This window comes from Orcinus orca, chromosome 2 (assembly GCF_937001465.1).
Source record: "Orcinus orca chromosome 2, mOrcOrc1.1, whole genome shotgun sequence".
NCBI classification, from domain to species: Eukaryota; Metazoa; Chordata; class Mammalia; order Artiodactyla; family Delphinidae; genus Orcinus; species Orcinus orca.
Genome location: NC_064560.1, coordinates 190898331 through 190912666, shown reverse-complemented (window position 1 = coordinate 190912666; position 14336 = coordinate 190898331). Strand labels below are relative to the sequence as shown.

Here is a 14336-nt window from a genome sequence, read left to right as displayed (position 1 = left end):
GAGGTGGCATGTCCCCAATCTAAACGCTATCAGAAGCAACTGACTTCCAGACACTGTCAACCTGCTGGCCTTACCTCTCTCGTGGGCTACTTCACTAAGCCTAGGTCACCTGCCCTCTCCGTCAAACCAGTGTTGATCTTATTAACCTCTATGGTCAGTTGCATCAAAGTTACTTGTACTCAAAAGTGGTGTTGCTGCTGCTGTGTGAAGAGGTAGGACTGGCCAATGGCAATCCACTGGAAGAGATTCAATCTGTCTCTTCTTAGGAACACAGATATTTCCCAGCTATGCTTTGCTTCTGTCTCCCTCTTGGGCTGTCCAGCATCTTGGTACAATGGGAGCCATTTCACTCTGACTATATCATGCCCAACATCCACTGCCATCACTTTCCAGCAGTCACTCCTCTCAGAAAGCATCACTGTGCCTGGGAAAGCTCTTTAAACATGACTTAAGACCATTCTTCACTGAAAGTATACCAACTTTTTATTAAATCTCAAGCCTTTGAGAAAAACTCCGTTCTGTTCCCAAGGATTACTAGTATAAGGCGGGGGAGGAAGCGGACCAGTTAGTGGATATTAAATGGTTAATGACAAGGGTATTCCTTCTCTTCTCCCAGGTAAACACCCAAACTTCTGCACACCCTTCAAAAACATACGATCCCTTTTCTACACCACTTCCCTCCTCAGTACACACCTCTGCTACCGTACCCATCACACTGCGTCGGGAATTTTTGTTTCGATGTCAGCTACCCCTATCCGACAGGAAACTCCTGGGAGGAAGGGGCCATGACATTCATCTCTGTTTCCCCAGCACCTGGGCCAGGTCAGGGCTCATAACGGTTAATGAGCCTTCCTCCATTTCCCAGGCTGAGCTGGCCACTCCCTCCTCTACAGTAGTTTATATACCGTGCAGACTTTCAGTATACTGGTTAGCACGTTATAAGGGTAGGGCCTATGCCTTTATATCTCTATATCCTCAGAACCTAGCCGAAGATAGGTGGTCAGTAAATATTTGTAGTGGGAAATAATGCCAGATGATGGAAGACCTTGACAATTCGGGTACCACAAGGTCACCGGAGGTTTTCGATGCACAGAGTGATATGATAAAGAGCAGAGTTTTAGCAAAATTCCTCTAGGCAGCCATAGGCTATAAGACTGGATTGACGTGGGGAGAAATAAACGGTGCAAAACGCTAAGAGCTATTAACGGTAATCCGGGCAAGTGATGTGCGGGGCCTGACTAGGCTGTGCTCTATACTGATTAGACCCTGTGGTCAGGTGCTTACGCTACTTATGCCAGCTGTGTGATCGTGGGCAAGTCACTGAACCCCCCCGAGCCGCGGTCTCCTCATCTGTGGTACAGGACCAATTCCTCTCACGGTTGAAGGAGTGAGGGGGATATATAAAACCCCAGCATGCTGCCTGGCACTTAATAGGTGCTCCATTAATTTCCCCTTCTCCCTCATCTCTCCAAATGGCACCCAAGGTACCTAAGATTCAGGGAAACCGACAGCTTGATATCAAGCTCCATTTTCCTTCATTCATTTAAGCTCAACCTTGTAGGCCCAGACTCTGGGACTGGTCATAACGCTCAGCAGGGAGAACTGAAACAGCTGTGACACACTTCCTGGGTACTTTGCACAAACGCAGGCTGAATGATACCCTGATCCCAGCTGCAGCTCATGACCAAGTCTTTAAAACCAGGCTCAACCTTTGGGGTAAGAGGCAGGATCCCAGTTTACCTGATCCCTTGCTGACACCCCTGGCATGGCCAGCCTTTTTCTAAACCCATCCTCATGTCGTTATTCCTAAATTTATTCCATCTTTCTGCTAAAGCCTCCCTTTATTGCTTGAAGATGGTCAGCCTCTGGTGCTGAACTCCAACCCCAGGCAGAGTTTGGCCTGCACCCACCAGTCCTCTGTGACCCAGTTCAAACGCCACTTCCTTCATGAAGTCTTCCCTGATTTCACATCATATGAGGTAAGATGCCTCCTGCTCTTAACTCCCCCCTAGGACTTTATCTACATCTCTTTCTCACTCATGGCACTAATTGCAGCCTATCTTGTGTGATCAAAACCTGCACACTTGCCTAAGATGCTGAGCTTAGGATGCCAGGGATGGAGAGCTAGAGCCTCTCGTAAGCAGCCCTACAACCAAAAGCACTAATCTTTGCAAGTTCTCTAGAGCCTGCCTGGTATGTGTTCAAGCCCCGCCCCCTGCCTTAGGGCTCCTGTGGTGCTGGTTCTTTCACACCCACCCTGGTTGGACTCAGTCCGTCCTGCCTTTTGATCATATCTGGCTGGGCCCACCCTCACTTTCACTTCTGCTTCACAGAGATTTGGCGACCCATCCATACTCATGCGACTCCGCGATCAGACCTCAGCCTCCGGGTCGCTCATTTTTGGCTTCGTTAGTCCTGCCTCAGCTCTGGTAGCCATTAATGGGCTGCCCCTCCAACCTACTGGACCATAAACTTCTCGCGGACACATTATCGTTTCATTCTTCTTTTTCGTTTTTCACAGAACTAGTTCCACAGTAGGAACAAAATAAATACTCCTTTTCCGGTCTTTTTTGGCCAGTGGAAGTGCCAAGTGCATAGTGATAGACAGATCATGGCTCACGTAAGATATTATTTCTTATCTCTGGACAGACATTTAATTTATGCATATGTCCCACACCTTCCTTAAATTTTCCAAACATAAGTGAATTTCATGAAAAGTGAAATGAGGCATAAGCCTACCTGGACAAGCAGAAGGAGGTTTGTATCCGGTAAAGGAGATTTGAGCTTCAGGGCCTGCAGGAGTTCTAGAACAACACTACGAGACAAATAGAATTTATCCCTCTCCTAAACGAAACAAGAGAGAAGAAGGTAAGCGATTTCTAAAACTTCAGTTAGAATAGATCTATGTCAAAAGAGCTTCCAAAAGAGTCACAGATCAGAAATAAGAAACAGTATTTAAAAATGCATAATGAACTGTCCTTAAGAAATAAACCCAAGAAAAAAGAAAAAGGGCATTTTTGTGTTTGTAATGAGTTTAGTGAAGCACTGAGAACACATAATTTAATGGATGAGAAAAAGACAGGCTACCTCTTAAAGACTGAAACCACGAGATTTGGTTCTTATTCACAGAGGAGAGGTTCCAAGAACTGCAGAAACTAAACAAATCTAAAAGGATGTTTTTCAATAGAAAATGATTTAGAGAAAAACATGTAACACTGTTGAAAGGGTCTCATATCCTCTCAAAAGGAGCTTACTTTTTAAGTGGACTATTTCAAGCATACAGAAAAACAGAGAGGGAATGCATCATCTACCTATTACCCATCTTTGTTAAATCATAGCATTTTGCTTTATTTAATACTTTTTACCAAAAATCAAACATCACAGAAATAGTTGAAGCTACCTATAGAGTGCTCTCTTTTCTTTCTCCCTTCCTTGAAATAGCCACTATTTTGAATCTGGTGCTTATTATTTCATGTACTACACTTTTACTACATATGTATACCTCCATTATAAGGCTTACTGTTATTTTTGCTTGTTTTTAACTTTCTATAATGTTATCATACAATGCAAATCTTTCTGCAACTTATAATTTTTTACTCCATTTTACATATATATATATATATATATATATATATGTATATATGTATATATATATATATATATATATTTTTTTTTTTTGTGGTACGTGGGCCTCTCACTGTTGTGGCCTCTCCCGTTGCAGAGCACAGGCTCCAGACACGCAGGCTCAGCGGCCATGGCTCACGGGCCCAGCCGCTCCGCGGCATGTGGGATCTTCCCGGACCAGGGCGCGAACCCGTGTCCCCTGCATCGGCAGGTGGACTCTCAACTACTGCGCCACCAGGGAAGCCCTCCATTATATTTTTGAAGTGAGTCCCTGTTGATACATATGTTCTCATTCTTTCAACTGAACAGTTTAATGATGTTTTATTGTATGAACATACTGAAATTCATTGATCTGTCCTTGTTAATGCAATGCTAGAATATTTTCAATTTTGTAAGCTTTATTTATTGTCAAATATAGCACACATGCAGAAAAGTACATAAAATGTAAGTGAACAGATAAACAGATTAGCACAGATTGAACACTCATGTAATCAGCACCCAAGTCGGGTACACATCACAAGTACCTTAAAAGTCCCCTATGTGTCCTTTCTTGATCATAACCAACTTATTGGAGACCCTGTAGGTCTGTATCCACTGTCTTTTCTTTCTACTCATTCTCACTTGTGGTGTCTTGCCTCCTCATATGTCTGGTTATCTTTGCATGTTGCATCCTTTATTTTTAAAATATTTTTAGAAATAATTTGAGGCCTGAAATGTTATCTTCCTCCAAAGAGCTTTCTCTTCATTTTTTTACCAGGTACTGGAGGCACTCGTGATCCAGGGTTACCTTAATACACATACAAACCTTGTAATATCTTATCTTGGGCCACCAAAGGTCTTGACAGGGATCTGTGTCCATGTGAGGACAACTTTACTTCTGGGTTATCTTTACTTAGTGGTCCCAGCCAAAAGGTGCAGGAGGTGCAGGATCAGAGAGTCTCCACTCTTGGAAGGTCCTGGATTCTGACTTTTTTCCCCCTACCCTCCTGGATCTTCCAGAATTGTCACATCTTTCAGATAGGCAAACACCCCCAGAGCAAAAAAAAGGTCTTCAGTGCTAGGCTCACATCTCTGCATTTCTGTGTTCTCTCAGATCTTAGCCTGGTAATTCTATATCTGGTTAGCATTTTGATGATTTTTAAAAGTTTTCAGAGAATAGTTTGTTCACTTTTTTAAGAAACTTTTCAAATCCAGTGGGAGGATACATTCAAATTATCTAGTCCATCAGTATCAGGAGAGAAAGTCTAGGATATTTATTGGAATTATACTAAATTTATAGGTTATTTTGTGAGAATCAGCTATCTTTATTATGCTGGGTCCTCATGAACATGAGATCTGTCTCCATTTATTTAACGTTGTTTAATAAAATTTTCTGGTTATCTCCATAAAATTATTGCATATTTTTGTTAGATTCATTTTTTGTTGCCACAATAAATGCTAGTTTAAAAGTATATTTTATAATCATTTGTAGCTGAATAATTAAAGGTAGATGATTTCTGGGTATTCATTTGTATCAGCATCCTTGCTGAACTCTCATAAAAGTTATAAAAAGGTGTCTAGATAGATTCTCTTCAGTTCATTTGTAATCACATCATCTATGAAAAGGGAGAGTTTTTTTCCTTTCTAATCCTTATACTTTGATTTCTTCTTCCTGTCTTACTCAACTGAGCAGGACCTCCAGAACTAGAGCAAAGAGAAGCAGTGATAATGGCCATTCTTGTCTTACTTATGATTTTAAAGGGACTACTGTTGGCATTTCACCATAAGTATAATGTTTCCTAGAGATTTCTGGTAGACATCCTTTATCAAGTTATCCCTTTTAGTCCTAGTTTGACAAGATTTATCACAAATGGATGTTGAATTATATAGAATGCTTCTTTTGTGTCTCTTGAGATAATGATAAAAGCTTTTCCTCCTTTAATCTGGCAACATAAATAGATATTCTAATATTTAAACCAATTTTATATTACAAGAGAATCCTCACTAGGTCATGAGGCTTTAGTTTTTTTTAATTTTTTAAACTGAAGTATAGTTGGCATACAATATTATATAAGTTCCAGGGGAACAATATATTTATTCACAATTCTTAAAGGTTACACTCCATTTATAGTTATTATAAAATATTTCCTATATTCCCCATGTTGTACAATATATCCTTATATTTTATACATAATAGTTTGTACCTCTTAATCCCCTACCCCTATACTGTCCCTCCCCACTTCCCTCTCCCCACTGGTAACCACTAGTTTGTTCTCTGTATCTGTGAGTCTGTTTCTTTTTTGTTATATTCACTAGTTTGTCGTATTTTTAGATTCCACATATAAGTGATATCATACAGTATTTGTCTTTGTCTGACTTACTTCACTTAGCATAATGCCCTCCAAGTCCATCCATGTTGCTGCAAATGGCAGAATTTCATTCTTTTTTATGACTGAGCATGAGGTTTTATTTTTAATGCATTAACTTGGGATTATTCATTCAGAATTTTTGCATCTTTGAAGTATAACTGGCCTATAATTTTCCTTTCCCCTATTGCCCTTGTCTGGTTGGTATCAAAATTCTATTGGCCTCATAAAATATGTTGCAAATTGTTCTCTTTTTTTCTATTCTCTGTTTTAGTTTGCATAAAGTAGAGCTCAATCTGCTCCTTAAATGTTTAATGAAAGTTGTCTTTAAAATTGGAATGGTTTTTAAACTTAAGATAGATAGCTAGTGGGAAGCAGCCACATAGCACAGGGACCTTTGTGCTTTGTGACCACCTAGAGGGGTGGGATAGGGAGGGTGGGAGGGAGGGAGACGCAAGAGGGCAGAGATATGGGAACATATGTATATGTATAACTGATTCACTTTGTTATAAAGCAGAAACTAACACACCATTGTAAAGCAATTATACTCCAGTAAAGATGTTAAAAAAAATTGGAATGGTTTTTAACTACTGATTCCATTTTTTTATCATTTAAGTCTAGCCATCTTTTTTCTGATTGTTACACATTACATTTTTTCTAGAAAATTGTCCCTATTTCCCAAGATTTCAAATTTACTGGCTAAATCTTCTCTTTATATTCTTCATTTCTTTATCTCCCTTTGCTGCATGCTATATAATTTCTTCAGATCTATTTCCATTTCACTAAATCCCTCTTTGGCTATGTCTAATTTGCTCTCTAACCTGTCCACTGAGGTTTTTTTTATGTCAATGACTATTTCATTTCTAGAATTTCTACTTTGTTCAAATCTATCTGGTTTTTTTTTTTTTACTGACTAGATCTTTTCTCAAGTTTTTAATTCATCTTTTAATGCTTATCATTCAGAGTATGTTTTTATAGTCTCTATCACATTGTTCTAATATTGGAAGTTCTTAGGGGGAATAATCTGATTTTTGTTGACTATGCTAAAGTAGCTCATGGTGGATTATTTCTTCACATGTTTTGTAATTTTAGATCATGATCTCATGTTCATCCGGATTTTAATTATGGGAATCCTGTTGGGCCTAGGTTGAAGACATATCCCTCCAGAGAGCTTTGAGGATTGATTTTGAGCTTGCTTCTGCCAGACACTCCAATGCAATTACTTGCCCAGCACCAATTTATTTGACTTTTGGGGGTTCACAGAGCATGCAAATTCTAAACATGTTCAAAGACAGGCTCATGTTTACTAATTCTCAAGGGAAACTACAAATCTTTCAGTTCCCAGGCTCAGATAGAGCCCATTCTTTGTCACCTCCATATAAGAATATATCCTTTCCAAATCAAACTTTTCTCAAACATATAGCCTTTCAAGGGTTCTGGCTTTCTCCTGGGGACAACTCAGCTCCAACTCCCAGCCTGAAATAGTCCCAAGACTTCATTTCCTTTCTCTGTATGGGCTTTAAAACTCAAGTCACTAAGGAATATAACAAAAAAGAAACAGACTCACAGACATAGAGAACCAACCCGTGGTTACCAGCAGAGAAAGGGAAAGGGGTAGGGGACTAAGAAGTACAAACTATTGGGTATAAAATAAGCTACAAGGATATATTGTACCACACAGGGAATATAGCCAATTTTTATAATAACTATAAATGGAGTATAACCTTTAAAAATTGTGAATCACTATATTGTACACCTGGAACTTATATAATATGGTATATCAACCATACTTCAATTAAAAACAAAAAACTCAAGCTACTGAGTTACCAAAACAATCAACTTCTCTACCCCAGGACTGCTACAATATCAGCTTATATGCTTACCACTCTGGTTCTCAATTCCCTTTTCATTTTTTCAACTTTCATTCTTATAAAATTTGCTATATATTTAAAATCATGTTTATTACATTTCATCCATCACTTCTAGCATTTTAAGTGGGACAGTTTTCAAGTTATCGAGACTGCCCGATTGCCAAATAGTCTCCAAAGCTATTACCTTTCTATGTCTTTTCTTGGGCACATGAAAAGATGCTCAACATCACTAATTATTAGAGAAATGCAAATCAAAACTACAATGAGGTATCACCTCACACCAGTCAGAATGGCCATTATCAAACAAATCTAGAAACAATAAATGCTGGAAAGGGTGTGGTAAAAAGGGAACCCTCTTGCACTGTTGGTGGGAATGTAAATTGATACAACCACTATGGAAAACAGTATGGAGGTTCCTTAAAAAACTAAAAATAGAACTACCCTATGACCCAGCAATCCCACTACCGGGCATATACCCTGAGAAAACCATAATTCAAAAAGAGACATGTACCACAATGTTCGTTGCAGCACTATTTACAATAGCCAGGACATGGAACCAACCTAAATGTCCATCGACAGATGAATGGATAAAGAAGATGTGGCACATATATACAATGGAATACTACTCGCCATGAAAAGAAATGAAATTGAGTTATTTGTAGTGAGGTGGATGGACCTAGAGTCTGTCATACAGAGTGAAGTAAGTCAGAAAGAGAAAAACAAATACTGTATGCTAACGCATATATATGGAATCTTAAAAAAAAAAATGGTACTGATGAACCTAGTTGCAGGGCAGGAATAAAGAGGCAGACATAGAAAATGGACTCGAGGACATGAGGTGGGAGGGTGAGGCTGGGGCAAAGTGAGAGTAGCATTGACATATATATACTACGGAATATAAAATAGTTGGCTGGTGGGAAGCAGCAGCATAGCACAGGGAAATCGGCTCAGTGCTTTGCGATGACCTAGGGGGTGGGATAGGGAGGGTGGGAGGGAGGCTCAAGAGGGAGGGGATATGGGGACATGTGTATGCATGTGGCTGATTCGCTTTGTTGTGCAACAGAAACTAACACAGTATTGTGAAGCAGTTGAGGAGAAGCCTCAATTAGATACTGCTATTTCTTTAGCTATTTCTTATAGTTTCTCATTATCTGTGAAAAAGGTGGGAATGCCCTAGATCAAAGCTTTCTACAACTAACAGTCATTTTGAGTTGCAGAATGAAGAAGGGTAGATGACAACAGGAAGAGAGAGGCCACAGAAGTTATGATAGATTATGAGGGGATATAATGCATGATGAATATTTAAAACCAAAAATATCTTGAATTCAAAATAGTGGAAGGTCCACTGTAATCAATACTTATAGTACACAGCATAGAAAGTACAAACTCATTATGATTCCTCCTCTATAAAATATATAATTTAAACAAATCAAACATAAAGAAAATTAAGAAATAAAATGACTTCTAAAAATAGAATATCTTTTCATTGTATTTGCTGCTGTGTCTTTTTTTTTAAGTGGAAAAAAAGAAAAGTTATTTTTCAGGAAGGATTTGAAAGAAGAAAAAAACACTGATTATTTTCGTAGTTAGAAAACATATTGTTCCAGGCAGAGTAATAAACAGTTTATAATCATAAAGATTAAAGAGAAGGTTATCATGAAACACTTAACATGGTGGAATGGACACAAGATGGTAAGAAAGGAGACAAGGATGTTTTAAATAGAATGAAAACCTTGATAAAAGTTAGATTTTTAGGAGGAATTAAAGGGCTTGTAGAAGTGGACAACGTGAATAAAGGAGTATTCTGAATGTTTAAGAGGGAACAACAGAAACAGAAAGCCCATTGAAAATAAACTTGGAAAATTTGGAAATTGGAAAAGTAGCATTTGCACATTGTTCTTAAGGACAGAAACGCTCTCAATTTGTCCTGCCTTCTGCTTTTCCATTAGGACAGTGTCTATCAGCACCAACAAGGCTGCTATATGCACTGGGCAAGCAGTACTTTTCCACTTCCTCAGTAGTGGGGCAGGGGATACTAAAGATAATGCAATAGAGAAACCATTGTCAAAGCAAGATGACAAACGATGAGATTACAGTCTCAGAGGCCAAGAACCCAGAACTGGGGAGACAGACAAATGATGAGAATTAAGGAGCTCTCCACAGGCTTTTACAAATGACAAGCTGGTATTTTTCTACTCTGGGTATAAAATTGATATGTACTGATGGCTTGCCCACTAATCATAGGATGGTGAACTTGAAAAGGACATTAGAGGTCATTTAGACCATTATCTCATTTCATTCGGAATACCGCTTCTCCTCTAAACCATATGACCCTCAGTTCTCCACATCTGCATATATAACGTATAGTTTATATATTTGTGTGTGCGAAGTGTTTCCTTCTAATGAATTTTATTAGACCTCAGTTGAATTACTCACTTTTAACTATACTGAGGCAATTAACCTAAGAGGGATTTGATACTGATTAGAAAGAATATGTTTCTGCCAGTTTTTTGTTTCCCAGGGACACATAAACACACATGCAACCTTACCTTAGTGAAAGCTCGGTAACATAAGCCACACACCTCCACCAGGTAGGCCAAAGTGAAGATGGCATTCTGAATTACAAAGCTGAGCAGTTTTGAAAATGGTTCCAACAAACTCTGCAATGAGATTGGGGCCAAAATAAAACCAAAATCAATTGCTGATTCTTTCATTTAAAAAAGTATTAAAGTCTAATGATACCTTAACGAATGGGATCACTCTTTCTTAATTTCAAATCTGTTGACAGGTGGCTACTGTAGCAACCCTGTTTGTCTAACAAGAACAGAACTGAATCTTCAATCAATGGCTCAAAGAGCATGAATTAATCATTTTATTGCTAAAAAGAATCCATTTTTTTCCATGTGGCATCATTTATAAACCTATGTAACTCCAATCTTATCCTCATACCCACCACCAGCAATCAAGACTCTGTGAAGTTTGCTTTAGGATCTCCCGCTCTATTTCTCTGAATCTTTAGGCATGTGTGAGTTCATCAGACCCAGCTCCTCTAGAAGCCTGTCATCTCAGGTAAGTAGCACAAACCACCCTTGCACGTAAGTACCAAAGCACTATTAGCTTAGATAATACACATCAGGACCCAGCTTCCTGCCAGTGTTTACCAGGAAGGCTGTCAGTTTTGGTTTCCCCATCTGAATCCCACCCATAAAGGGTCAGTTTTAGATCCTTATGCTTTAAGTCATTTAGAGACATTTATTGGGCACCTACTAAGTCGCAAGCAGAGTTACACGCTTTTGTTTCGTTTATCTCATTTAAATTTCTGATAACAATCCTGGGGAGACAGTATATTATAATAATTAATGACACAAGCTCTAGAATTTCACACCAGTGTTTGCAAACTTTAGCTCTCTGTGACCTTGAATAAGTGATTTAACCTCTCTGGACTTAATTCTCTTCCCTGTAAAATGAGGATAATAATGACCTCCATCTCAATAGTGTTGTGAGAATTAAAGAAGATAATGTATGTAAAGCACTTGGCAACAGTAAGCCTTCCATCACTGTTAGTTATGAACTGCACCATAACTCTCTGAAGCTTAACTATCCCCATTCTTCAGCTGAGGCAGTTACGTAGGCAAGTAACTTGCCTAAGGCCATCCAGCCATTGAATGGAATTCAAACTCAAATTCCAGGGCAATTTTCCAGAGGGAGAATTGCTCTGTAGGGAAGACAGGATTTTAACTGGGCTCCAAAAGACTTCGATGCTGTGATTTCCACTACTTCTCAACCTCTATGGTCCTAACTATCTGGATTATGAAAGTAATACATGCTCAGTGTGCAAACGCAGGATCTGTAGAAAAGTACAGATAAGGAAATAAAAGTCATCCATATTCCCATCACCCAGTGATAACATTTTGATATATTTCTCTTCTTCATCACACACCAGTTTACTCAGTTGAAATCTTACACGTAGATATAATACTACATTTTGTTAAGATAACGTACGAAATTTCCAATGCTATTTAATTCTTCATAAAGATCCATTTTAATGGCCACAAAAGTCAGATTTTATTATATATAACATCTCAATAAATATGTTTTTGCATGAAATTTGCATTTTCTTCCTTAGAATAGATTACCAGAAAAAGAATGACTAAATCAAAGAATATGTGCATTTTTGAGGTCCTTTTTCCTTATGGATACAAAAATGAATTCATTACATGATAGCTGCCTCTGAGGATAGGAATTATGTTTGTTATTTGTATTACCCGCAAAACCATGCAGTGCTTTCCATACAGAAAATCTTAGAGACATTCTTTGAAATAGTATTATTGATTCAGTATTGTTTGCTTTGTATAAATGTTGTTGCCTTAAAACACTAATAATGAATGAACAGGGATAGGGATAGAAATACGTCTCTGGTTGATATACATCCTTATTGGTCAGAAAAAGAAACCTGAATTCAGACCTATATAGAAACTTGCTCTTTTATCTAGCAAAGCAGCATGGTAATGGGGCAATACAGTACAACAGACAAATAAAAAAGCTTGAAATCAAAGGACATAGATTCAAGTCTCAAATCTTCCAGTAACCAGCTCTGTGACCTTGGCCAAGACACTTCATCTCTCTGAGCCTGTTTCCTTATCTGTAAATGAGCAGACTAGACCAAATGATCTCTATGCAATTTTCCAGCATAAACCATGAGTCTATGCAAGCACAGTCAAGGTAAAAAGTTACAGGGGATGTGGCTTCTTGGTATATTAACTAGTAGCTACAAGCCATTGCAATACAAATTATTGCACTATTGCATATAGTGCAGCCTGGGAATGTAGCCAGGAATACGAAAGTAAATGAGCCATAGTGCTGGACTTCATAAAGCTCACGGGCTCACTGGGGAGACTTCAGTATAATATAACTGCTCATATAGAGAGCTCTGTCAGGTACTGTGGGATCTGATATAGGAGGAAGTTGCTACAGAAAACGTGAGCCTTTATAAATTAGAATGGAATTCAGATTCTCATCTTGAAGAATGAGAAGGAGTTCACTCACCAGCAAGGGTACAAAGCATTTCAGGCAAAGGAAATGGCCTAAGCAAAGGCAAAGAAGTATGAAATTAAATAAGATTATAAATGTACAGCAATTAGCACAATGTCTGCCATATGGTAAGTGCTCAGCAAACAGTGGTTATTGTTTCGCTGATGATAATGATGATGATTCTGAAAGTACGCAGGAAGCACAGGGATGGGACAAGTAGCCAAAGACTAACTAGGAAAGGTAGGCTTGCAAGTTAATGAAGTACCTTCTTGTATGCTCCATTAAGGAATTTGGACATTATCTTAAAAGAAGGGAGAAGTTATCAAAGATTTTAAACAAGGAACCAGTGCGATGAGATCTGTGTTTGGAAGGATCATCTAGTTCATAGTATTGAGGATGAACTGGTGGACATGGCCCAGGACTAAAAGGACCAATGATACTGTAATCTATTAGAGTTCTTCATACTAGGCACTTTCAGAAGGTTGAAAGTGGCAACTACAGATTATCATACTAAGTGAAATAAGTCAGAAAGAGAAAGACAAACACCATATGAAATCACTTACATGTGGAATCTAAAGTATGACAGTGAATCTATGAATGAAACAGAATCAGGGACATAGAGAATAGACTGTTGGTTGCCAAGGGGTGGAAGGTGGGAGAGAGATGGATTGGGAGTTTGGGATTAGCAGATGAAAACTGGTATATCTAGAATAGATAAACAACAAGGTCCTACTGTATAGCACAGAGAACTATATTCAATATCCTGTGATAAACCAAAATGGAAAATAATATGAAAAAGAACGTATATATATGTATAACTGAGTCACTTTTCCGTACAGCAGTAATTAACACAACATTGTAATTCAACTATACTTCACTAAAAAATAAATTTAAAAAAAAAGGTTGAAAGTGAAGCATTCATTATGTGATAACTATTTCTTCAGTATTGCTTCCTATATGTCTTTTTAGGTTAAAAAAATAACCAAATAACCAACTGGTTATGTTTTTCTGAAACATACATACCCTTGTGGCATTGGTAGAGGGTATCTTCAAGAGGCAAATCATAATTCTCAAACTGGAATCTAAAGAACACTATGAACAAATACAAAAAAAGTAAAAGTCAGTACTCTTCTTAACATATCTTTTGCTTCATATATTTCCTCTAAGCATTTATTTTAGGGAAAAAAAATCTGAAATATAGCTGCCTCCTTACAGTTTTCCATGCCATATATTCATGTTGAAAAAAAAATAATTCTTAGCTTTAAAAGTTTCATTAAACCATTAATTAAACAGTGTTAAACAATTAAATAATATTAATTGATATTAAATGTGCCCAATCCTAAAGAGGTCTATTAATTTGTGAAACGTCCTGTTGAAAAAAAAACCTACTTAGATCAATTTAAAACCATTAGGCTTATTAGTCCAAATAAAGAACATTTCATCTGTCATTTCTCTGCTACGAAAA

The 14336-nt window shown here is 38.0% G+C and overlaps 1 protein-coding gene across 9 annotated transcripts in view; it reads right to left on the bottom strand.

The window, feature by feature from the left end:
- UNC79 (unc-79 homolog, NALCN channel complex subunit) overlaps positions 1 to 14336 on the bottom strand; it is a 249702-nt gene that overhangs the window by 29878 nt on the left and 205488 nt on the right. For all 9 annotated transcript variants that reach the window (XM_049706558.1, XM_049706562.1, XM_049706559.1 and 6 more), the window contains 3 exons: positions 13895 to 13963; positions 10390 to 10500; positions 2740 to 2844 (listed from right to left, as the gene is read on the bottom strand). In XM_049706558.1, the coding sequence (XP_049562515.1) occupies positions 2740 to 2844; positions 10390 to 10500; positions 13895 to 13963 (285 nt within the window). The remainder of the gene's footprint in view (positions 1 to 2739; positions 2845 to 10389; positions 10501 to 13894; positions 13964 to 14336) is intronic.